The sequence below is a fragment of the Spermophilus citellus genome (genome assembly GCF_964194105.1).
Source record: "Spermophilus citellus genome assembly, chromosome: 6".
Classification (NCBI taxonomy): Eukaryota; Metazoa; Chordata; class Mammalia; order Rodentia; family Sciuridae; genus Spermophilus; species Spermophilus citellus.
This window is the reverse complement of record NC_138187.1, coordinates 89,715,960-89,740,680: the sequence shown is the minus strand read 5'-3', so window position 1 is coordinate 89,740,680 and position 24,721 is coordinate 89,715,960. Positions and strand designations below refer to the sequence as shown.

Here is a 24,721-nt window from a genome sequence, read left to right as displayed (position 1 = left end):
ATTAAGAGACACACAGTATAGCAGAAAATTGAGGCTTTAATGACAGTCTTGTAAGATTGGGTGTCCCCCGAGGGGCAGGCACACCCAGGTCTGGTACAGTCAGCACTGTACCCTCCAGAGCTTGTGATCCCCTTAGCCCCGCATTCCCCTTTGGCTGAGTACCCAAGGGTGTGTAGTCTTCGAAGGTCACCTAGGTTTTACTGTCTCCTGTTGGGTTATTTAATACCTTTAGTTGTCCCCACCTCTCCTGTTCTCTAGTGCCTGAAAATTTCCCTTGGATTAAATATCTTTTCGTATGCACACAACAGAAATAGTTGTGTACATGTTTCTGTTTGGACCCTTCTCTTTTGGGAACATGAATAAGAGCAGAATTGTGGAGTCAGAGGATAATTCTACATCTAGTGATTTGAGGAATCCCCCAATCTCTCTTCCACAGCGGCTGCACCATTTACTCTGCCCCCAGCACTTTATGAGGGTTCTTCCCCTCCTTCTTTTGTTTAAAGTCTCCTTGATGGACATAAAGTGATAGGTTTTTTTTGGGGGGGGGGTACTGGGGAATGAACTCAGGGGCACTTGACTCCTGAGCCACATCCCCAGCCCTATTTTGTATTTTATTTAGAGACAGGGTCTCACTGAATTACTTAGCACCTGGCTGTTGCTGAGGCTGGCTTTGAACTTAGGATCCTCCTGCTTCAGCCTCCTGAGCTGCTTGGATTATAGGTGTAGGCCACCACCCTGGCTTTCCTTGAGTTTTAAAATTTGCCTTTTCAAAATAACTGTGCAATTGATGTGCTCACTAGTCCTTCATCAGGCCCGCTTGCCATATCAACGTTTATAGCAGCACAATTCACAATAGCTAAACTGTGGAACCAACCTAGATGCCCATCAGTTGATGAATAGATAAAGAAAACTTGGTATGTATACACAATGGAAACCTATTCAGCATTAAAAGAGAATAAAATTATGGCAGGGAAATGGATGGAGTTGGAGAAGATAATGCTAAGTGAAGTTAGCCAATCCCCCAAAACCAAATGCCGAATGTTTTCTCTGATATAAGGAGGCTGATTCGTAATAGGGTTGGGCGGGGAGCATGGGAGGAATAGACAAACTCTAGGTAGAGTTTTTCTAATGGGAGGGAGGGGAAGGGAAGGGCATGGGGGTAGGAAAGACGGTGGAATGAGATGGACATCACTACCCTAAGTACATGTATGCAGACACGAATGGTGTGACGACTTACTTTGTGTACAACCAGAGATATGAAAAGTTGTGCTCTACAAATGTAATATGAATTTTTAATGCATTCTGCTGTCTTATATAACAAGTTAGAATAAAAAAATAATTAAAAACATTAAAGCTATTACAAACTCGGGAGGATCCCAAAGAGCTTTTGTTTGTGTAGATTTATATCTGTCGATATTTACCATACTTAAAAACTAAAAACAAGAAAAATTTACAATACCATTTATTAATTATTTCATCAACAATGGAAATGAACTCATGATATGAACTCATCACATAGCATGTGATTTCTTGAAAATTCCACTACTTCTGAGTGTGAACTAAAGAGTCCTCAAAGAGGCCATGTCTGTATTTAAGAGCTCCCAGATGGTTTAAATCTCACTGATTGGAGTGTTGTGACCTTGTGGAGAGATGAAATGTCATAAGAAGCTTAAATTGTATTGGATGATTTAATTAGGCTCTTTTTACAGCTATGTATCACGGGCCTCTGTGCCCAATCTAGCATTTTTGTGACAACTGGGTAAATGTCTGCTAAGCTTCATGGACCACTATTTAATTTTCAGACTGATAATGAGATGGTACTTGACTCCTGGAGGAGATTCCCCTGCTTTACTGAAAACCGTGGAAGATTTCGCCTGGGGAACCCCACCTAATTTATTGGCACTATAAAATACTTGTGTAATCTCTTTCCGGGAGGATCATGTCCTTAGGGAACCCTGTGCTTTGGGAACTCATGTCATTAATTTGAGTTGGTGTTCCCAGGGCTTGTGTTGGCTCAGAATAAACGGTTTTCTTATTTCAAATTTTTTATTTCTATTGTCATAAGTGAGGGAGAATAAAATAGTTAAGTAAATCTGAAATTAATAAGAAAAAATGTTGATGTAATAGCCCCCTCTTTTCCAAAATGAGTAATGATTATACAATTCAGTTTTACTCAAGGAAGAATTTTTTTTAAAAATATTGTATTTTAAAATTCTTGTCTGAGATGCCTCTCAAATTTAGTTTACCTAGAAAGCCTATATTTGGGAAAGGGAGCATGAAAAAGAAAGTCTGCTTTTTACTTGGCTGGTCACAGAAAAAAATAGGAAACTGTTCTTTAAATCTGAATGTAGGTCCTGGTGAATGTAGGTTCTTATTTATTATTGATTTATTTTTTGGTACCAGTTGAACACAGGGATGCTTTACTACCAAGCTACTTCCCAGTTCTTTTAATTTTTTCTTTTTAATTTTGAGAGAAGGTCTCACTAAGTTTCTGAGACTGGCCTCGAACTTGCGATCCTCCTGCCTCAGCCTTCCTACTTACAGGGATTACCGGCATGCTCCACCATGTCCTGCCCAAACACACATTCTTCTGCCTTTCCAGAAATGAAAACTGGTTGATAGTTCAAACTTCTCTCTAATCTCATGAAATCACATGATGTTAAATTTGAACATGTGAGCCAACCGGTTTGAAGAAATGTCTCATGTGAGACTGAAGAAGAATGCTCAGAGGTTCTCAGCACCTGAAGCTGATGTTTTCAGTAGCAGTTGAGGGTGGGTGGGCACATGTAATGCATACTGGTTCTCAGCTGGTTCCTTGGACCAGCACCATTAGAATCATCTGGAAACTTGTTAGAAATATAAATCCCAGATCTACTGACTCAGCAACTCCAGAGGTGGGCCCAGCGATCTGTTTTAAGAAGGCCTCCAAGCCTTCTGACTTGCTGAGCTTTTGGGTAACAGTTGAAGACCACGGGGGCACCTTTTCCACAGCAAAATTTTATCAGTATCATTTCCCCCATTCACTTCCTTCTTTCTTTCCCTCTTCCCATGAACGTTGAATGAACTGATCCTTTTCAGTGTTTTTATGATGTGTATTGGGAAATAAACACATTTGTACATTGTGTGTCTACTAGTAAACATCAAATTAGTGTAGGCCCAGCTCTGAGTATAATTTATAGCAATCCCAAAGAAGCCAGCTCTTAAAGAGCCTAATAGTAAGATACAAGTAAAGCATTTTGATAAGTATAATTCATTCTCTGGAACATAGTTTACCCTCCTGTTCCTGACACTAGCATTCAATATTTGAAATCCTCTCAAATCCTCTCCAATATTGAAGCTTCACAATTCCAAGGGATTATCTGCCTTATTTTGATATTATCCACAAATGATTCTGCCACAGCTTTTTTTCTTTAGAGATTCAAATCCGAAGCCTCAAAAGAAGAGGTTTGCGTTATAGTATTGAGCTAGGCTCAGTGTGCTAGTCGCCAGCCCAGAGTTCTTAAAAGCTGTTTAATAAACAAAGTGATCAGAATGGGCTAGCCAACCAGAACTGGGAAGGGTCCCTACGGATGAGATCCAGGCACACGTGGTGGCACAGGAAGGAGACTACTTACGTTAGTGCTAAGGCTTTACCTGGGATTTCCAAACTGGGAAATTGGGATAAAGTCAACACAGTTACTTTATATTGTATAGGATATGGAGAACATTCCATGCAGTTCTATCTTTAATCAACCCATGTCCACAAAGATAAGCCAGAGAGTTCCATTTTTCTTTAAAGACCTTGGAAATTCTGGATAGAAGTGGGCAGGTCTCCCTCTTTGATGGTGCAGATTGTCTTAGTGATATGGCAGCAGCTGCCTGATGTCCTGTGATGTGAATCCAGAGGTTCCCAAAAGCCAAGGGATGTGAGAGGCGAGATTTGAGATGAGAGTTTGACCTCTCTGACTTTGCTTCTGCCTCATGACTTCTGTTGGCTGTTCTTGGCTTCTCACCACTCTGGGTTTTCTAGATGGTTCTTCTACTCTTCTTCCTGTGGTGAAGTCATAGCCATATGGGTAATAATTATGATAAGGAAAATGTGGTCCCCACCTTATACCAATATGGGCAGAATATTCTACTTGAGTCCCAACCAGAAGTGTGACCTGCTAATTTTGATTCTACCCCAGGATACCATTACCTTCCTACTTGGTGAAACCTGACCTTGCGATCTTGCCACCCCTCTGGAGGCCCAAACTGGATGCCCAGTCTTAGCCTCTGTTTTATATTTCACTCTTCAATTTAGTGTCCAATAAGCGGGGTATGAGGAAGAGTCCTGGAAGCCCTCCTGTGTCCCCCTTACTCCAGAGGCAGAGACTGAGTGGGTCTGAGGGAGCAAAGAACAGATGGGCTGTTTTGTGGCTAAATCCCAAGGGGCATATTACCTGAGATCTTCACTTTACATTTTGTTCTAGGACACGGTGGCTACAGGAGGAGTCCGTGCATCTTTCCATCCTCTCTCCCTCCCTCCCTTCCTTTCTTCTTTTCTTCCTTCCTTATTTTAGTACAAGGGATAGAACCCAGGGCCTTACTCTCACAAGGCAAGTGAACTATCACTGAGCTATATCCCTAAACAGGTGAGTGCCACCATGCCTGGCCCACGGAATCGAATTTTGAATGGTATTTAAATTATCCAAGATTGAACTTAAATATCCGTAAGTGGCTAGAGGCTGCCATGTTGGACAGTATGGTTTTTAGTTTTCTCAGTCCTTAATGAGCTCATAAGAATATCAGGTTATTCCCTACCTTGCTTAAAGCTTCTCAGGGCAAACACAGAGCAGAGGTGTGCTAGGAATGTCTAACAATCAACCCTCTGAAAAACTTTGCCTGTTTCCATTGTGTAGGTACTCCCACCATGCTAAGCATCCAGCTGCCCACGTGACATTCCTGGACACAGAACTGGGAGGAGAGTCACAGTAGCACACCGTCCTGTGGTATTTCCATGATACAGGTACATTAGATGTGAATTACCCTGAGAGCAAAGATCTCAGTGAAATGCCGTAAAATAATTTGGAAGTGATCAGTTTTGAGTATGTATTGCCTTTGTTTTTAATATAGTTTATTTGTTATCTTATACTCTAATTTTTAAAAACAGCTGTGCTTAAAAACCAGTTGATAGGGCTGGGGGCGTAGCTCAGTTTAGTAAGCTTGCTAGCATGTTCAAGGCCCTGGGGTTTGGTCCTTACCATTGCTAAACAACAACAAAACCAAACTATCCCCCCAAATCCCTGAAAATTTAACCAATGTGAGCTTGCTATAACACTTCTCTGGTTCCTGGTGATTACTCCAAAACAAACCATTTAAAAATGACCTTCAGCAGTTTAGTAAGAGTCTATCTCAAAAAGAAAAATAATAAAAGACTGGGTGGGGATATGGCTTATAGCAAAGAGCCCCTGGTCTCAATCGCCAGTACCACAAAAACAGACAAACAAATAAATAAAACAAATCTCTGGATGGGGTCCCATGATGGTCCAGTAAATTAAATGTAGAATATCTGTTAAGCCACAAGAGGGCGCCATCAGATGAAATTAGATTCTAGAAAGTAGGATTTTTTTTTTTTTTTTTTTTTTTTTTTTTAAGATTTATGTTTGAATCTTTCCAGAGACCATAATCCTGGGAGGTCTTGTGGGAACTCAGATAGTTTGTGTTAGACCAGGACGCAAGAAAAGACCACTGACTCCAATTAAAATCAAATTAAAGCAAGCTTATTATTTCAACCGGCCGGGCTGCCTTTCCCTCCTGGAACAAGACAGCAACCCCACCTTTACTATAGCCCAGCTTTATAGCCCTGAAAGTTACACAAAGGGGGGTTACAGATAACAGAACTCTGACAAGCATCACACTAACAGTAGTTTACATTTTTTTTTGCTGGCCCCAACATCAGAATTTATGAGGACCATTAGAGCCTCAGAGAGGGTCGTTGTCTGGCCAGGGAAGGCCAATATTTATGAGGTGTCACTAAAGTTTCAGAGAGGGCTGCTATCTTGTCAGAGAGCCAGGCATGGGTGAGTTCAAGGCACAGGCAGGCATACCAAGCAGGTTCCGAATTTGCAGTAATTTATAGTAAAGCCGAAATTAGCTTTTCATGGCTTTGTGGCAAGATGGCTCCCAATTTTAATAAAAGATCAGGTTGGGTCTATCAGTTTGAATCTCTCCAGAGACTGTAATCCTGGGAGGTCTTGTGGGAATTCAGACAGTTTCAGGCAGTCCTTTACTTCACTACATAAACTGAACCATGACTGCTCCCCAGTGGTCTGTCCTCTGTGTCTGAGGAGTCTTGGTCTTCAAGCTACCAAACAAAAAGGTCCTTGCCAAGTACTCAGCTTGGGGAGGGAGAAGACCTGACAATATGTCAGACACTTTACACGCTTCATCTCCTGTAATCCTGAAATAAAGCCTTAGAAAGAAACAGGGGGATTGCCAGATCTGTGAATAATTCCTAATGCAATAACCCTGAAGGGCTTCTCATTTGCATTGAAATAATTTGTACTTCTCAGTTCACATGAGGAAAGTTAAGAGTGTATTCCTTCCTTAGGGAAGGAAGGAATGGAAAGAATCTGCTTTTTTTTTTTTTTCCCCCTCTCTGGCTGGGCTAAATGAAGACTCTAAGAGCTTTGGGTTTTGAGGGGAGGATCTGTATCTTACCAGATCTTACTTGGGAGTTTATGTCAGGGTTGGCCAGAGTGGATTCTGGCAGGCAGGGATGTCCTGGATACTCAGAGAGTGACATAGTGGGTCTTATGGTCTACTCTCTAAAGCTTTTCTCAAGATGGTTTCTTAATTCTTAATACTCTTGGCCTAGCGCATAGCCCTGGTCAGTGCTTATGCTGCTGTTGTTACAGGGACCAAACTTTGGGACGCTTTCCCTACTCTAAATGACAGCCTTCCTTGACAATGTGGGACTCACCATCTCCGCTGCCAGGTGAGTCCACTCAGAAGCAAGATGCTGATCAACAGGAAGACACAGCCGGCCACTGTCAACAGAGAGGATGTTCAGCAGGGGTGCCTGGGGCTGGGCATGGGGCCAGCAGAAGCTGGGTCCCCAGAGCTGGGGAGAAGGTGCCCCAGATGAGCAAGAGCCTCCTGAAGGGTGGGCACTGCATTTTCCGCTCTCCCTTCTCAGAATGCAGGTCCCACCCCCACGAATTTCTTAGGAGGCTCAAGGAGGATAAGGGCCAGGTGGGCCTGGAATGAGCATCTCTAGGGAAAGGAGCTGGTACCTCTGGGGTAAACTGACAGACAAGCAATTCGGATGCACTCTGAGGCCAGGCCTCACCTAAGGAGGCTGCGAGGGAGGCCTGTGTCTGGTGAAAGAATCATTGAAACAGAAGATACATGATAAGTACATGAGTCACTCTTGAACCTGCTCGCATTTTCCAACTGCTGGTTTTTGGAGGTCCTGGAGCTAGACATTCATTCAGTCGTCCAGGCAGATGGAACTCCAAGGCTCACTTCCCCCTCGTATGTGGAAACAACTTCAGTGTTTATGGAGCGTGTTTTCTTTCTCTCCCTGGCCTCTTGCCTGGCTCATGGTTATGGGGGCTCCTTTTAGACCCACTCAAGAGGAAGACGTTGAGTCTGGTTTGAAAATTAACTTATAACCTATTATAACCGATTCTTGGGTAATGTTAGGATCTGGATTCACCTTCTACCCTTATTAACATGTCGTGTGAGGAGAGGACCTTTTAAACCAGCCAACCAACCTGTCCATGTCAGGGTCTGGTGTACATTTTGTCCACAGAGAAAATGACGTCACCCACCTACTATCTGGTACTCCATCGTGAACAAGAACGTCTCCATGGTTGTTGCTACTTCTGAGTGTTGTTGGAAATCTATGAAAAGAGGGTGGGGGAGACATTCGGTTTATGGCAAGTAGAGTGCACAAGGTTGGGGAGAGTGACTTCTCCATGGTCAACAGAGAGCAGATGCCTCATCCCTGTGCCTGGAGACCTCGGTCCTGTGGTTCCTCTTTCTGACACCTGCTTTGTGGGTATGCAGGTTGCTGAGGCATGTCCCTGCTCTGGAGGAGGCAGCCGGGGTTGATTCTCCTGACCCTGCCCATCTGCCAGAGAGGCTTGCATCAGGCTGACTGCATTTGCCCTTTTCCTGATCTGGCTTCGATGGCCAAGTGTCTCCCCATACCTGTTGTGGTGATGGTGTGGTAAGTCTCACTCTCAGGAAGATCATCCGTGCTTGTTTGAATGTCAACTTCACCTGGGAGAGAAAGTGTTGCTTGTGAGGCCCAAAGTAGGAAGGCAGGAGTCCCCCCTCTTGCACCTGCCCACTGCAGCTGGCCCTGGATACTCCTGCTGAGGCATGTCTCCTGGTGTGTTCGCATCTCTAGGGATGGCACACCACAAGGTTCCACATCAGGGTTACTGGGAAATAGGTAAAGGGCTGCAGCAGAGCCGGCGATGGGGAATTCTGGCTCTGATCCTGGCTGTGCATGGAACTGTGAGCCGTGATTTCTCCCCAGTATCTCTGTTCAGCCCTAGCTTCCACCTTTGACTTGGAAATGGGTGCTAATAACCCAAGCACCACGAACCATCACATGGAGTGGAAATGCACAAAGGGATAGCTTTCCTCTTTGACAGGTCCTCTGATCCTACCCAATGTCATTGTCCTGGGCTGGGATCAGTTACTCAGGCCCTCCCTCCCACTTGATGGGAGGAAATGATGGGCATGCCCCGGCCATCAGGGTGGCTTGCTGGAGTCAGGCTGTGGGAAAGAAATAGTATCCCTAGGGAACCCCAGAGGAAGTCATGGGGCATGAGAAACCGTGGTGAGCAAAGAAACCGGAATTCTCACGGTGAATGTGAAATGAGTGAGATTTCAGAGCACATAGCAGAAGACCTCAACGTAGGCAGGTGGCATGTGTGCGAGAGCGTGCACACACTCATGCTTGAGTGAGCCCCTTCTCTGCACTTTCGTCAAAGCTCAGGTGGGGACTTACCCAGGAAGGAGCATAGTAACAGTAGAGCACTTAACAAATGACAGGTTTACATCATAAATCTGGGAAAGGAAGACACGTGAGGGTGGCAGATTGAAGCTTGGGTAACTTGGGGAAGTAGTGGAAAATTTCAGGATCAGCTAGACCAAGGGCAGTATTTTTGCCCTGAGCAGCATCCCTCTGCTTCAGAACACTTGAGAGAACTTCCTCTTCCATCTCTACTTATCCCCATTCTGGGCACAGGGCCACTTAAGGTGAAGGGGCCTTAAAGATCTCATTCTTGTTTTAGAATGAGAAGAAACTGAGGCTCAGAGCATCAAGGGGTTTACCCAGGGTCACATGGCAGGTAAAGTCAGGAATCCCACCCTGGTCAGACAGAGGGAGAGAGCAAGGGCGTTGGACACAAGAGAGGAGCCACCTACCTGAAAACAGATGGAGCTCATTTTCATCCAGGCATGTGAGCTGGGGTCTGGTCCACCTTGATCCTCCATGGATCGTTTTGCAGACACTCAAGAAAGGGCCACTGTGTAGGGTCTTGTACCCCTGGATGCACTGGTAGTGAAGTGTCTGGCCCACCATGAAATGATAAGTTCTCTTTGTGTCTTCATGTTCCCACGCAGGGGGCTCTTGGCAGTGACCTGGAAGAGAGAAAGCTGGTTCTGAAGGCAAGCTGGGGAAAACATTGTGAATATGTCCGGGTGGCCTCTTGCTAGAGACTGGACCTTGGTGCTTTCTCTTTTGTTTGTTCTTTCATCCAACCAACACAGACTGAGAACATCCCTATGTCGGGAACCTTGTTAGGCACCGTGGGGTGGCACAGCGACCCGCCAGGGTTGGACAGTCCATGGGGTAAGAACTATGAAGGCAGAAGGTGGTGAGGATCATAGAAGAGCAGAGAGTCTTTCTGGGGACCCGGGGAAATGAGTCATTCATTCTGACTGATGCTAACCCAGATGAGGAAGTGTCTGAGCCGGTTCCTGGAAGACACTGAGGGCTTTGAGAAGTGACAGGGATGGAAAGGACAAACTTAGCTCAAGGGCAAGGGCAGGTTCAACCCAAGGCAAAGAATCCTTGGATTTCTGCTGAAGAAGAAAGGAAATACATCCCTGAATGGCAACAGGTGACCAGGGACAAAGCCAAAGCCCAGAGGGAAGAACTGAGAAAATCTCAAGAGAAATTAAACATGAGCTCTGGTTAAGCTATGCCTGCAGCTTGATCCACATGAGTCCTGTTGAGAACTCTAAGCTCCCCTATGCCTGTAACTTTACATACACTGCCTACAACCCAGACTTGGCTGACCTTCGGCCTCAGAGATTGTGTTCTGTTCTGATTTAATCTCAGGATGCCACGCCCACTGTCCCCAGTCTGATCATAAGGAACTGTGTGTACCTTCTAACCCAAGACCATGAAACTGCACACATTTCATGAACTTCCAGATGCTCCATAAACCTCAGTACCCAAAGTAACCTCTGCAAATACACTAGATAAGCCCTCTGATGCTGCAGGAAGCCAAATGACCCTGTCCTGAGCTGGCTTCCGTCACAGAGAGCCTTGAAAATCTTGACTGAACTTGAGTTTTAATCTCAGAATAAAATGTTCTTTAAAGGACAATAAAATCCATTACTGCCTGAATCTGTTTGAATTGGGTTTGCTTCTTTCAAATGGAAGCATCCAAACTATGACAATTCATAAAGCATCCATCTGCCGGATCCAGCTGGTTATCTCTTGAGTAAGGACAACACACATTGACTTCTGAAATCATTCAGTCATTGTGAGGGTAACATGGGGAAAACAGAACAAAACACACATTACACGTGTTTGGAAATTCTAGTGTAGCTCAAAGTCAGAGAGCAAAGGGAAAAACCACCACAGTGCATAGTGTCCCTGGGATTGGCCTCCTTCCCCTCATAATAGAAACTATAAATAAATTCAAAGTCATTTAAAATAAGTACTCAGTAGAAAGATCCCTCATCTAATCCTGGAGACCTGGGATCTTACTCCAGTTCTATTATGGGAGTACTTTTCATTTCTTGGTGCCTCAGTTTCTTTAGTAAGTTGAAGAAATGCTTTCTGCTCCCTGACTCACCAGGTTGTGAGGCTCAAATGGGATTATACATGATATGGTAAGATTCTTTGTAAGGCTATAAAATTAGCAGAGGACTAATGGGTCTTCATATGGCCAACAGCTCCCGGCAAAGCTCAGGTGTTCCCAGTGGGCTCCATTTCCTGATGTCATGCCTTAATGGAAGCATATTCACTTGAGGAAGCTGAGCTCACTCATCTCCAGCTCATTAGCCAGGAGATGTTTGTCTGGAGCCTTTAAGTATCACCAGGATAGCCCAGCACATTTTATAATTCCATCCTGTAAGAAACACCTGGACAAAAACCATCTTGTTTGTAAATCATCATCTTGTACTTAAGAGAAAACCAGAGGGTTTCCATGAGGGCAGGAACTGTTGTCCCACCCATGTTCGCACCTTCTGTTGGCAGAGCCTGGCACAGTGAGTCCCAATATATGCTTCTGAATTGGATTGAATTGAACCACGTTGAATTCTATTTGGCCAGTTCCCAAATCACAGCCCAGGTTGGGTGCTGTTAAGGGTAGTTGGAGATGCTGAGCAAACAGCCTGCCAACGTTCAGTGATGGTTCTTGTCCTCAGGCTATCCTGAGAAGAGGAGAATGACATGCACACACGTATGGAGAGTGTGTGGGACTCAAGTCTCTCCATGAGGAAACATGTCATTCCCATGCAGGAGAACGACAGCTCCCAGGAGTTAGCCAGTCAGTTGCTCAGATGCATCACTTACCTGCAAGGTTCACTTGGTCCACAGGCTGCAATTGGCTTTGCATTTTTGTGGTTTTCCCTTCTTTCTGTTCTTCAGGTTGAGGTGTAACTTGTTTCCCTGTGTTCCTAGGGTCTGGAAGATATGAGAGGGGTACAGCAAACAGCTTCACAAATATTTAAAATGGGACACATGGTTCACCTATTAATTGCATCGGCATTAATTCTCTATCTTGGTGTTAGTGTTGATGAGCCAGGGGCAAGCCCTCCCTTGGGTAGTCAGGGTTATCACCTGTCCCTGCAGGGGCTTCTACATATTCATGTACATAACGACAATGGCTACAAAATGTTTCTGGAAGAATTCAAAGATTTTCTGGTGGATAACCCTTTTTGTTCATATGTGTCTCACTAAAAGGGATCCTTGCTTGCTATCAGGCCTGTCAGTGGTGTGCATGGGTATGTGTGATGGCACACAGGAGGAGTCTGACTCCACCACCCCATGAACCCTTCACTCCCCTAATGCTATTCAGACCCTTATGATTAGAGAGGTGCTATCCTAAGGCTATGGCAGGAAAACTCCTCCTGTAATACCCCTGCCTGTAGTGAAGAGTTTGGCAAAGGAGTTGCACGGGAGCACTCCAGTCGGGTGGGGGTCAGAATAAAGCAGAGAGCTGCTGAGAAACGACTCAAGCAGGTGCTTCCACAGAGCAGCAATCTCCAGGCTTTATAGTAGTCTGACTTACTGACCCACACAATCTCCAAACAAGCCCATCACTTTCAGCACATTCTAATATCACAGGGTAGGTGTGAGGCCAATGCAGAAATGGGGCTTTGTGAGAGAGATTTGGGGATTCAAGGAGAAAGGTCAACAGCAAAATTGCAGTGTCAGATCAATTTAGTCTTAGAAACCCAGAAGAGTTCTTAGAGGTAGTAGACACCCTACTAAGCATTTGTTTAATGAGTGATTATTTCATAAACCTCTAATGTGAGTTATCCCATAGACTGGGCTGGCCGCTTTTTGTCTGCAAGGCTGAATGAACGAAAGCTGAATTCTGTCTCATTCTGTCCTCCAGTTCTTTGTTTTTTGTTTTTGTTTTTTTTTTGTTTTGTTTGTTTGTTTGTTTTGAGAGAGGTGTACCAGGGATTGAACTCAGGGGCACTCAACCACTGAGCCACATCCCAGCCCTATTTTGTATTTTATTTAGAGACAGGGTCTCACTGAGTTGCTGAGGCTGCCTTTGAACTCATGATCCTCCTGCCTCAGCCTCCAGAGCTGCTAGGATTATAGGCATGCACCATCGTGCCTAGCACATTTTTTTCTTTCCATTGGTTTACAAAAAGGAATCACTTACGAGTGCTTACACACTGGCACTTGTTTTCCCAGGAAGAGTTTCCCGTACAAAGCATATAGGGAGACCCATTTTGTATTCTGCGGAACCCTTTCTTGCACTCGCAGGTTAACATGGTGCCTTTAACGTAGGACAAGGCTTTGAAGGTGGCATTACTGATCTCCAGTGGTTCATTATCACAAAACTCTGCAAAGAGAGAGAGAAGCAGGCTGTGAGTTCAGGAGGCCCTGGCCAGACCCTCACATATTTGATCAGGCAATGACTTAATCACATCTTTCTTCACTCCATTTCAAGGATTTATAGACATCCCACTTTTTCCTAGAAAGGAACCAAGAATCTTTGTAGGAGACATGGTTTAGGAGTTTGCACCTGTGTTACTCTCCAAAGTAAAATGAGTAAATTCTAAATGAGTGAAAAATTAATGAGGTTTTATTTTGAATATGCCTCGTGTTTAGCAAATACGCACACAGAAAGGACTGTCAGGAAAGGAGAGGAAGAAAGACATAGTGTTCAGGAAATAAGAATCATCAGGCTTTGTATAGTTAATGATTATGCATTTTTTTAAAAGAAATAGACATAAGTGTTCCACTTAATGTGTGGCATGTAGGAGATATAGTTCTTATTTACCTGCCCACCACTGACTTACCAACTACCTTCTCATACCATGAAGACCTTATCCCTCAGTTCAAAAAATGGACACGGGTGACCCAGTAAGAACATGAGAAGCAGTGGCCATGTCCATACTGAGGGGGAATATGGCTCTGGCCCACTCAGAAAAAAATGACTCCATTGCATACTTTGCAATAAGTTCTTCTGATGCAAGAGACCGGATGATTATAAACATGCCACAGGCTGGATAAAGGAAGCTGAAAGAGGTATGATGGGGACACGGAAGCAGAAGTGTCTAGCACAGCAGAGTCCATCCATGCAGGGAACGTACAGACAGGTGATCAGACTTGGCAGCTATACTCCTGGCTGTTGGTTGGCCCATTGCTTAGCGTGAGGATTATTTTTGGATGTCAACTGGAATGGATTGATGGAAGCCCAGAGAACAGGTAAAACACACATCTGGGTGTGTCTGTGAGGCTGTTTCCAGAGAAGATTGGCAGGTGGGTATTATGGTTAGATATGTGGGTGGGGTCCCCCAAAAGCTGATGAGTGAGACAATACAAGAAGGTTTAGAGGTGAAATGATTAGATTGTGAGAGCCTTAACCCAGTCCCTAAATTAATGCCCTGAAAGGGGTTAACTTGATGATTACTATAGGCAGGTACGGTGTGGCTGGAGGAAGTGTGTCATTGGAGGCATGCTTTTGGGGTATATGGTGAATGAAGTCTCTGTCTGCGTCCTGGTGTTATGTCTTGAGCCTTTTCCCTCCACCATATACTTCTGCCATGATGTTCAGCCTCACCTCCTGCTCAGAAGAATGGAGTTGCCTGTCTATGGACTGAGACACTTGGAACCCTGAGCTACAGATAAACTTATTCCTTCTTCAATTGTTCTTGTCAGGTCTTTTGGTTGCAGCAATGAAAAAGCTGACTAGAACAGAGAGGGTCAGCAGATTGAGAGGGGAAGACACTATGCAATCAGCTGGACTCCAGATGGAACAGGAAACAAAAGAAGGGGGAAAGAGCGTTCTCTCTCTCCCTCCCTCCCTCCCTCTCTCTCTCTCTCTCTCTCTCTCTCTCTCTCTCTCTCTTTCTTCCCCCCTCCCCCTTCTTCCTCATCCTGGCAAAATGGATACATTTTCGTTTTCTGTTGTTGCTGCTCTTGGACATCAGACTCTAAGTACCTTGGCTTTTGAACTTCAGGATTGGCACCAGAGGTCCTCCAAAGGTTTGAGGACCTTCAGCCTGAGACTGGAGGCTGTGCTGTTGGTCTCCCTGATTTGGAAGCTCCTACTTCTCAGACTGAGTCATCACCACTGGCTCTGCAGCATGCAGATGACCATAGTGGAACTTTTTAACCTCTGTGATGATATGAACTAATTTTAATTCTCTCTCACACACACACACACACACACACACACACACACACACACATTGTTCTGTTTTTCTGTTTCTTTGGCGAGCCCTCTGCCCCCCCCCCTTTTTTTGGTACTGGGAATTGAACTCAGGGTCACTTGACCACTGAGCCACATCCCCAGCCCTATTTTGTATTTTATTTAGAGACAGGGTCTCACTGAGTTGCTTAGCACCTTGCCATTGTTGAGGCTGGCTTTGAACTTGCGATCCTCCTGCCTCAGCTTCCCAAGCAGCTGGGATTATAGGTGCGCCACAGCACCGGTTCCACTAATACCCCTTTTAATCACTCAGGATGAAGTGAAATTTTTCTGTCCTTACTATGTCCAGCACGTTTTCACTCTAAAGACCACACCATACAGTGGCTCAGGCCTTCTCTGATTCCCCCAAGAACTAAAGCTGGGGAGAACTTGGACAGGTTGGCCTATCTCTACCCAAGAATGTACTAAACAAAAGCAATTTAAATGGGCTTGCAGGGCCAGCAGTTATAGTGGAATCAATAGCACAGACACTCAATAAATTCTGATAATTTCATAGTAAAGCAAGAAAAGCAGCATAGTTAGAAAGGGGAGGAAAGTTGGGTTTGTAAATGCAAGCATACCTAGAACATTTACAAAAACTGACCTCTTACTAGGAAATGAAGGAAGTCTCAACAAATGTCAAAAAAATAAGTATCACAGAGATTCATTTTCTAACCACAATGCAATGAAGTCAGAAGTCAAGAACAAAACCCACACGTTTTTAAAAGAAAATTGAAAGTTTCTAAATTCTAGTTCTGCCAGCTTACTAGCTTCATAGATTCATTGCTTTTACTTCTGTATGGCTCAGCTTCCTGTTCTTCAATGGGTGTAATGATAATTATTTTATTGACTTGAAAATTACATGGAATAAGGTACTATTTACCCTAAACAGTCAATAAAAACAGACGCTAAAAGTTAAACTGTGAAGTTTAACTCCTGCCAAAGGGTACCTCTCTCTACTGTCCGTATGGTTGCTATTACTTGCTGGCATTTATCAAAACGCCAATCCAATGTTTAAGTGCCAGAAGGCAATCTGTTGTCAAGACAAGGCATGGATAATATCAGAAAAACTAATGAGGACTTCTGCTCCCAGCCCTGGCAGCGTAACTGGGACCAACTTACTTTTCTGTTGAAAACAATTTTACACCTTATGTGTGCAGCAGGAGTTTCAGGTATCAAGTGACAGGCAGTTCAGGGCTACATTATTTGAGAGAAGGCTAACACGTGAAATGAGCTCACAACTGTACGAATTTCTTCCTGGGGCATTTTCCTCTCAGGCAGTAGCAAAGTGGAGCCCAGGCACTGTGGTGGCTTCCCTGACTTGGTATGACTGGGATCTGTTGGGCGGAGCCTTGGAGAGGAGGACACTGAACAAAGGGAGACCCAGAAGTATGGGGGGCACCTCAGGCTCTTAGCCAAGATCTGGGTTCCACATGAAAGATGCAGTGAGACCAAGCACTGACTACCTATTGGGGAATCTGAGAGAAAAATAGTTACACCAAATTTTATTAATAAAAAACAGACACCTGACCCATCTTCTCTAGAAGAAGAGACTTTCCTAGAATGAATTTCAAAACCACAATAGACCCACCTTTACAAAAACAAAATCAAGCCTGCTAGACAGGAGCACACACTATCCCTTCAACTGCCTGTTGTCCACCTGTTAGAGGACAACAACATTATCATCCAGACTGTCTGTGGTGTCTAATTCATAATACCTAGCAAGTAAAAAGAGTTATAGATATGCAAAGAAACAGGAAAATGTGACCCACTAAAAGGAAAGTCAATAGAAACAGATCCTAAAATGATCTAGATTTTGGAATTAGCAGATGAAGAATTTAGAACAACTATTTAAAATATTTTATATCATTGAGAACATTTATTATAACTAAAGCAGAAGTCAGCAAACTTCATAGCTTCATAGCTATGACCTGCGAATTGGCTACCATTTATGTTCATAGATAGAGTTTCAAAGGAATAAAGTTATGCCCACCTATTTATATCTTATCTATGGCTGCTTTGCCGCTGCAATGGAAGAATGTATAACCAGGTGGCCTAAAATATTTATTTTCTTACCCTTTAAGAAAAAAAAATCACTAACTGCTAATATAAAGGGAAAAATAGTTGTGATGAGTGAAATAACACAATAATCTCAGTAGATAAATGAAAACTGTATAAATAAAAAGGCAAATGAAAAGTGTAGAACTGAAAGGCACAATATCAGAAATGAACTTTACCATAACTTGGGGTCAAATTAATAGAAAATTTTTGAACAGACAAAAATAGAGAAAGGAATTGAATAGACCTTCAGTGGCCTGTAGAACAGTATCAAACTATCTTACATCCATTTAATTGAAGTTCCAAAGGAAGATAAGAGAAAAAATGGAGCACAAAAAATATTTGAGAGAATAATGGCCACATATTTCTGAAATTTGGTGACAAACATTGATTTAAAAACCCAAGATGTTCATTACACTAAGCAGGACATACATACAGAAAATCACACCGATGTACATCATAGCCAAACTGCTGAAACCAAAGGTAATGAGAAAATCTTAAAAGTGGCCCAAGAAAAAGGACACATGCCTAGATGGGAAAATGATGAACAATGACTGACTTCTCAACAGAAACAATGGAAACCAGAAAAGAACAGAACAACATATTCACAGTTTTAAAAGAAAAAAAAAGGGGGGGCTGTCAACCTACAGTTCTACTTAGAGAAAAATCCTTCAAAAATGAGAGCGAAACTACTATATTTTCAGATAAAAGAAAGATTCAAGAATTTGTTACCAGCACCTCACATTATTAAAAAAAAGAGCTAAGGCAATCTTTCAAGCTACTGGGAAATTATCTAGAAATGTAAATTTACTGTAAATAATAATGAGATCTGGTAAATATTTCGGTACACGAAAAGACTACCTTTTTATTGAAAGACAACTTTTAAAATAAAAATAATAGAGTGGGCACAGAGGCTCACACCTGTAATTCTAGCAACTCAAAAGGTGGAAGCCAGCCTCAGCAACTTAATGAGACTCTCAACAACTTAGCAAATCCCTGTATAAAGAAAAAAAAATTAAAGATGTATTTCAATGGTAAAGTGTTCCTATATTCAATCTTAGTACAAAAGTAAATAAACAAATATTAAAATAATATTATAAGGTGAGTTGCATTGAATATATAAATGCAAATATATAATAATATAGTATAAAGGTTGGGTTGAATGGGAATTGATTCTTGTTCTTATATTATGTATGAAACGGTGTAAGTAGATTATGATAAATTAAGAATAAGAAGAAATTCTGAATAGCCTGGAGAAACCACCAAATAATAAAATAATACAAAGAGTGTATCTCAAAAGGTAATAGAAGAAACGAAATAGAGTAATTCGGACATACACAGTTTATACATATGTGTGTATATATATATATATGTTCACATTTGTATATATACATATATATGTACATTCACACACTTCTTTTTTAGTTAGGCAAAATGAGGAGAGAAAGGGAAGACTAGAGAAATAAGACTACAAAAGGAGAGCTAAGAAACAGACAGTGATAAGACAGACTTAAAATCAACCACGTCATTAATTACATTATACGTGAATGAATAAAACGTTAAAAGGTAGAAACTAGATTAAACAGCAGGGCCCAACTATATGCTGTTCCCAGGAGAGCACACTTTGAATACAAAGACAATGATAGATTAAAAGAATAAAAAAAAAAAGGCGTCATGTAAATATAAGAAAACTGGTATGGCTATATTAATATCAGCAAATAGATTCCCAGATAAGGAAATTATTCACAGATGAAACACTGTTTACATAAAATTACTAAGAAATCTACAAGTGGAATTTAGAATTTAGCAAGTTCAACAATCTCAACATACAAAAATCACTTACAGTATGTTCTTTTTACTGAAAGCAATCAATTAAGAATTACAATATTTACAAGCAAGTGCATTTACAATGACTTAAAAACATGAATACTCATGAATAAATTTGTCAAAAACGTGTAAGACCTCTAAACTGAAAACAGAAATATTGCTGAGATACATTTAAAAAGAACTAAATAAATTGAGAAATATACAATGTTTATAGATCGGAAGATTTTTTTTAATAAGAAAAAGATGTCAGTTCACCTTAAATTCATCCACTAATTCAATACAATTACAGTTTAAAAATCCAACATATTTTAGAGTTGGCAAGTTAATTTTAAAACCTTCTTAGTTTTAAAAAATTAAAATTGGCAAGTTGATTTAAAAACCTTCTTAGTTTTAAAAAATTAAAATTGGCAAGTTGTTTTAAAACCTTAGAAACACAAAGAATCTAAAACATCTAAAGGTAATTTTAAAAGACATGTAAATTTGGAAAGTCATGCCATCTGATACACAGATATCCTATAAAACTATAGTAGTTAAGACAACATAGTGTTATTGGCTTAAGGACAAATAAAGTAATGGCACACAATACAAAGTCTGGAATTAGACTCACTCACATGTATATTTCATTAATTATTTTATAAAATTGTCAAATCAATTCCACGAGGAAAGGAAAATCTTTTTCAACAAATGCTTCTAGAACAAATGAATAAATGTATGGAGAAAAAAAAATACTCTTATTCCCTGTACAAAATTTAATTTAATTTTTAAAAAATTTTTAAAATAGTCCTCAATTTTTATTTTATTTATTTGTTTGTTTGTTTGTTTGTTTAAACATTTATTTTTTAGGTGTAGATGGACCAACACAATGCCTTTATTTGTATGTGGTGCTGAGAATCAAACCCGGGTCCTCCCCATGCTAGGCGAGCTCTCTACCACTGAGCCACAATCCCAGCCCTAATTTTATTTTAATGTAAATACAAAAAATTCATATACTTGACCTATAGGTGATAGATAAAAACATTAAAGTTTAAACTATAAAGCTTCTAAAAGAAAATAAAGGTGAATAGCTTTCCAAGTTGGGGGTAGGCAAAGATTTCTTAAGACTCAGTGTGCATTAATCATAAGAGAAAAATAATTAAAAGTTTCTACTAATCTAAAGACAGTAAGAAATTAAGCTGGTAGAAAATATTTGTAACATATATATTGGAGAAAAACACTTGTGTCCAGAATATATGAAGAATCACAAATCAAAAAACAAACAAGCCAATAAATAGGCAAAGACGTGAACAGTCACTTCTCCAAAGAAGATATATGATTATCAGCAACCAATCAAAAGGCTGCTTGAGTACACAACAGATATCAAGAAAATGAAAATTGGAAACCATCATGAAATGCACCCATTAGAATGGATAAATGGATAAAAAGAATTGGCAGCACCAAATGTTAAAGTGGAAGCAGAGCTACTGGAATATAAAATACAAAATTACTTTGGAAAACTGAAATTTAAAAAAAATAAAGTTAAGTACATGATCCAGCAATTCCACTCCTCACTATCTAAGAAGAGTGAAAAAATATGTCTACAAAAAAAAATACTTTTACAAAATATTTATGGTAGCATGATTAATAACCAACCCAGCAACTTAAATATCCATCATTGGGAGAACAGACAAGTGAGGTATGATATATTCATACAATCACTCAAACATCAAAAGAATGAACTACCTATACACACAACATAGATAAATCTCAAAAACATTACGTTAAATGAGACAAGCTAAAGACAAAAAAGTACATTTGGTTTGATTCCATTTGTATGAAGTTCAAGGAAAGACAGAACTTAATTAGAAAGAGAGAAATCAGAGCAGTCATTTCTTGGTAGGTGGATCAACCAGAAGGAGGTAGCAGCAGAGCGACAGCAGTGTTGATTTTCAAGTGCACACACATCAAACTGTGTGCTGCAGATCTGTGCATTTCTCTACAAATAATTTCACCTCCACAAAAATCAATGAAAAGTACACTTAGCGACTCTTATAAATTATTCATTAGCACAAATAGTCAAGGATTGACCTCAGATATATTTAGAATCTGGTATCTCAACCACAAGCCAAGAAAGTTTCTAAACACAGAAATTTGAAAAGGGTCAGACCAATTGTCTTTGAGGCCCTTAGAAACTCTTTCATATGTAGAGGTCTCTTCTTCTAGATAAGGCCATGGAAACTTCCAGAGTCATCATAAATTAGCCTAAGTATCCGAGGAGATCTTGTGGGGACAAGGGGAAGTTCCAGAACTTCCTACTCTCCCCACTCTTCTTTTCATAAAAGATGTATTCAGGAATCGAACGCAAACTTCTAGATCTGTAGCAACCAATAAAGAGTTTGTCTGCAATACTTAACCCTGAAAGGCTGAGTTAGTCAGCTTTTGGAGACTGTGACCAAAATACCCCACCAGGACAACTTACAGGAGGAAGTTTGCTTGGTTCATAGTTCAGGGGTTCAGTCCATGGTGGGTCAGCTCCATTGATTGCTCTGGGGGAGGCAGAAATGGTGTGCTGGAGGGAAGCTGCTTACCTCATGGGGCCAAGAAACAGGTGCGTAAGGGACTACAGGGAAGGAACACCCTTCCAGGGAATGCACCAGGTGCCCCCTCTCCTCCTGCCATACCCCACCTGCCCACAGTTACCACCAGTCCATTTAAACTAGAGACAAACTAGAGTGAGAAGGTTACGGTTTTCATGATCCAAACAGTTTCACCTCTGAATATCCCTGCACTAACACAGGAGCTTTTGGGGGACACCTCAGATCCACACCATAACAAAGGCCTTTCCCAGGGTCTTCCAAACATCATATGAAGTAAGTGAGAGCTAGATAAATGTTGGGGGAGGTAGCCATGGAGGTTTGGTTTTTAAAAATTTAATAGGAATAAAATGTTAATTTTTTTAACCTCTTCTCAGTTTGGTGTCATTAAAGAAATAGCACTAAAACATCCAAAAACAAATGAAAAATAATAGGTATAGGCATCTTTCAGAAAGATAATGAAGGAGAATTCCACTAACTATGACTCAACAGAGGGTCTTTGAAGACTCTTTATAATAATCATTTTTTTCATAACACAGCATGGCAGCTGCCCTCATTCTCCCGTTTAACTTGCTAAAAACTCTGATAATTCTTTCTCAAAAATTGACCAATAGGGCTTTTGTCCACCCTTGCTCTTATCTTTCCAGTCCTGCCCCTTGCTTCTACCAGAGGCTCTGAATTGTTAACATAAATCGTTCCACCCTCCCTGTTCTCAGCTCTCCCCGCCCCCAGCTCCCACTACCATGGTCCTGGAAGCTCAGGAGAAAAACAGAATTTTCTTTAGAAGGTGGGAAGGAGAATATTTTCCTCTCGTAATTTTTTTGGAATTGGCACCATTTTGGATTTAGATGCTATTTTCTCTTCGGAGAGTAAAGTATTCAGTGCCTGAGGAGTGGAGGAAAACTTGAGATTACTAACGTGGGGGTAGAAGGTGGTGGTGCTTAGATTATGGGGCTCAGAGCTTAGATTATGGGGCTCCTGGGAGGAGAATCTTTCCTCAGGCTCCCAGGCACATCAATGTGGCCTTGCCTCTAAGCTTTCGGGCATTTCAAGTGAGCCGAGGGGAAAAAGACACAGCCAGCAATTATTAATGCTGATAATCCCAAGGTTTGTGCCCGGGATGTCCACTAAGAGAGAACTAAACTGAACTCTTCTGATGTTGAACACGACACATCCTGTGTCAGAGTCTTGCTGCAGAAGATGGTTTGAAAGCCACAGTCAGAATTTCTTGTTCCTACCCTCGCCACACCGCACCTCCATCACATCTCTGAAATACCATCATGGATGTAACTTTCCTTGGGATATTTGTGGATTTGTTGCCTCCGTGACTTCCCTGCACAACTGAAATGTAACACCCTATAGGAGCTTTTAGGTTCTTCAACTAATACTTTGGCAAAAACTAGTGAGAGTGACAGAGCCACCTTCCTCTGGACTGTAGCACAGAGCAGGTGCAGGAGAATGGTGGGTAAGGGAGGGTTGGGGACTCTTCTCTTTCTGTTACTGAGACTCAGCTTCACCTCTCCATACCTGTGCTAGTTAGGAAAAGAACAGTCATTGTCCTCTAGTCACAGATGACCAGAATAGCATAACCAAGAATAAACAGCAGCAGAGTTAGGAAATCAAACCAGCTTTTTTATCTCAGTCATCTTCTCTCTCCTTTCAAGTGTTAGACCAACACTATCAACCACTTGCCATTGTTCCCAGAAGGACAAATATGCAGTTTTTACTTTTGGGATTTCAAATAAGAGACAAAAAAATTTTAAAAAACCTAATCATACAGATAGTTCATATCAGAGCAAAAACACCAACTCCAATTTTCTACCTTTGACGCCCTCTTACTCTAAACCTGTGCTGCCTGAATTTTAGTCCAGCTGATTCCATTAATTTCTGCCTTTACACCTATCCTGAGAAATAGTCCTAGTTCTAAGTTTTGGCTAGTAGAGTTACTGATTGGTAAGGATCACTCGTTTGCTTGTCTTTCTTCAGTACTTGGTCTTGATAAATAAATAAATATTAGCAGAAAATACAAATGCAAAAAAAAACTAATAACCTGATAAGTGATCACCTTTGCCTTTTGTATTATTTGCTTCTCTTCCTGCACAGGGTCCCTGTCAGAAGATTAAGGACAGCAGAAGCAAATCTATGGTTCTTCCTGTGATTTCGAGTTGTCATGCCCTTTATTTGGTTTTGTCTTATGCCCTCAACTCCACTCCCCCAAACTAAAAGCTGTCCCTTAATTTTTAGAAAATAACCAGATCTAAAATTAATGTTGCCATGAGATATTTTGGTGCCCTTGAATTAACCAGAAATAACAACTCTTGAAGGCCACGTGGGAGACAGTCAGTCATTTGATCATCAGGATGATGCCACCGTTGCAGAGTGACTTGGGAGCTGGCTGCTCTACACCCAGCAGGACTGACACCAGGGTTGTTCACAACAGTGCATACACAAGTCACCTGCCAGTACTGTGTGTCGGGATCCAGGGGGCAGGTGAGGGGCTAAGAACATTTCTAAAAAAGCTGTCAAGTGTTTCTGGGGCTGCCCATCCATTTAGAGTAGCAGGGGTCTAGAGAGAGCCCCTGGCTGGTGCTTCTCATCATCTACCTGTCCCTTCCAAGGACCCACAGCCCTCCAGTGCATAGTGAGCAAGTCCTACAGCCCTGCTAAGTTCCTTCCAGAGCAGTCAGTACACAAGCCCTTGACTTAGAACCCAACATGGTGATTGGAGAAAAGGTGTGTGGGTGAGAAGCATTTGTGGGCTAGGTGATGTTTTTTGTTGTTTTTCTCTGATGTTCAAAACCAGGAGAACTCATCTGGCCCTTGTGGCCACGGGTGAGTGACATGAAAGAGAAAGAAAAGGAAGGGGCTTCCAAAGGATGTGGACTGAGTCTAAGATAAGATTTTTTTGCTTTGCAGGTGAATCAAGGTCAAGTTGTTTTGCCCATAGCCAAGTCAGCACTGAGAAAATGAGTTCATCTTTGTGCCTCTCTTCTTTTCCATCTCTCTAACACAGATTGAGGATGAAGATGAGAATACTTCACTGAGCCCAGACATGGCTAAGCCTTACAAGGGACACAGGAGTACATCAAGAGCTTGGGCCACCTGATA

The 24,721-nt window shown here is 41.8% G+C and overlaps 1 protein-coding gene across 1 annotated transcript in view; it reads right to left on the bottom strand.

Annotated features, from left to right (window-relative positions):
- Positions 1 to 1,458: 1,458 nt before the first annotated feature.
- Positions 1,459 to 24,721, bottom strand: part of IL2RA (interleukin 2 receptor subunit alpha) — a gene marked incomplete at its 5' end in the record, with an annotated part of 43,161 nt that continues 19,898 nt past the window's right edge. The window contains 7 exons of the mRNA XM_081300000.1: positions 1,459 to 4,030; positions 6,944 to 7,010; positions 7,797 to 7,868; positions 8,179 to 8,250; positions 9,409 to 9,624; positions 11,795 to 11,905; positions 13,122 to 13,304. Coding sequence (XP_081156126.1) covers positions 4,006 to 4,030; positions 6,944 to 7,010; positions 7,797 to 7,868; positions 8,179 to 8,250; positions 9,409 to 9,624; positions 11,795 to 11,905; positions 13,122 to 13,304 — 746 coding nt within the window. The 3' untranslated portion in view covers positions 1,459 to 4,005. The remainder of the gene's footprint in view (positions 4,031 to 6,943; positions 7,011 to 7,796; positions 7,869 to 8,178; positions 8,251 to 9,408; positions 9,625 to 11,794; positions 11,906 to 13,121; positions 13,305 to 24,721) is intronic.